This window comes from Eimeria mitis, genomic scaffold (genome assembly GCF_000499745.2).
Source record: "Eimeria mitis Houghton genomic scaffold, Emh_scaff983, whole genome shotgun sequence".
Taxonomy (NCBI): Eukaryota; Apicomplexa; class Conoidasida; order Eucoccidiorida; family Eimeriidae; genus Eimeria; species Eimeria mitis.
This window is the reverse complement of record NW_013577226.1, coordinates 1-456: the sequence shown is the minus strand read 5'-3', so window position 1 is coordinate 456 and position 456 is coordinate 1. Positions and strand designations below refer to the sequence as shown.

General features: G+C 49.3%; 1 protein-coding gene across 1 annotated transcript in view; it reads right to left on the bottom strand.

The window, feature by feature from the left end:
• The window catches only part of EMH_0026710 (uncharacterized protein), a gene marked incomplete at both ends in the record, with an annotated part of 5,373 nt that extends 5,029 nt beyond the window's left edge, over positions 1–344 (bottom strand). The window contains 3 exon segments of the mRNA XM_013502657.1: positions 31–101; positions 204–258; positions 336–344. Of these exon segments, the coding sequence (XP_013358111.1) occupies positions 31–101; positions 204–258; positions 336–344 (135 nt within the window).
• Positions 345–456: the final 112 nt, after the last annotated feature.

The window sequence follows — 456 nt, the reverse complement described above, 5'->3', positions numbered from 1 at the left end:
AGGGTTTAGGGTTTAGGGTTTAGGGTTTACGTCAAAAAGATGCCAGTAGAAAGGCGGGGGCTGCCAGCTGCCGTGCTGAGACTTGTCCTGCAGCAGCTTCCCTGAAAAAAGCAACAAACCCTAAACCCTAAACCCTAAACCCTAAACCCTAAACCCTAAACCCTAAACCCTAGTGTTCAGGGTTTAGGGTTTTATAGACTTACTTGAGACGTGAGAGTTGTATTTCGTCGCTAGGAGCTCGCACAGTGCAGCGATCAGCTGCACACACAAACCCTAAACCCTAAACCCTAAACCCTAAACCCTAAACCCTAAACCCTAAACCCTCAGATGCAGACGTTTGGCATTCCTTGTCGATGTGCTAGAGAATAAGGATGTATACAGCGTAAAGCAGCAACAGCAGCAGCAGCAGCAGCAACAGCAGCAGCAGCAGCAGCAGCAGCAACAGCAGCAGCAGCA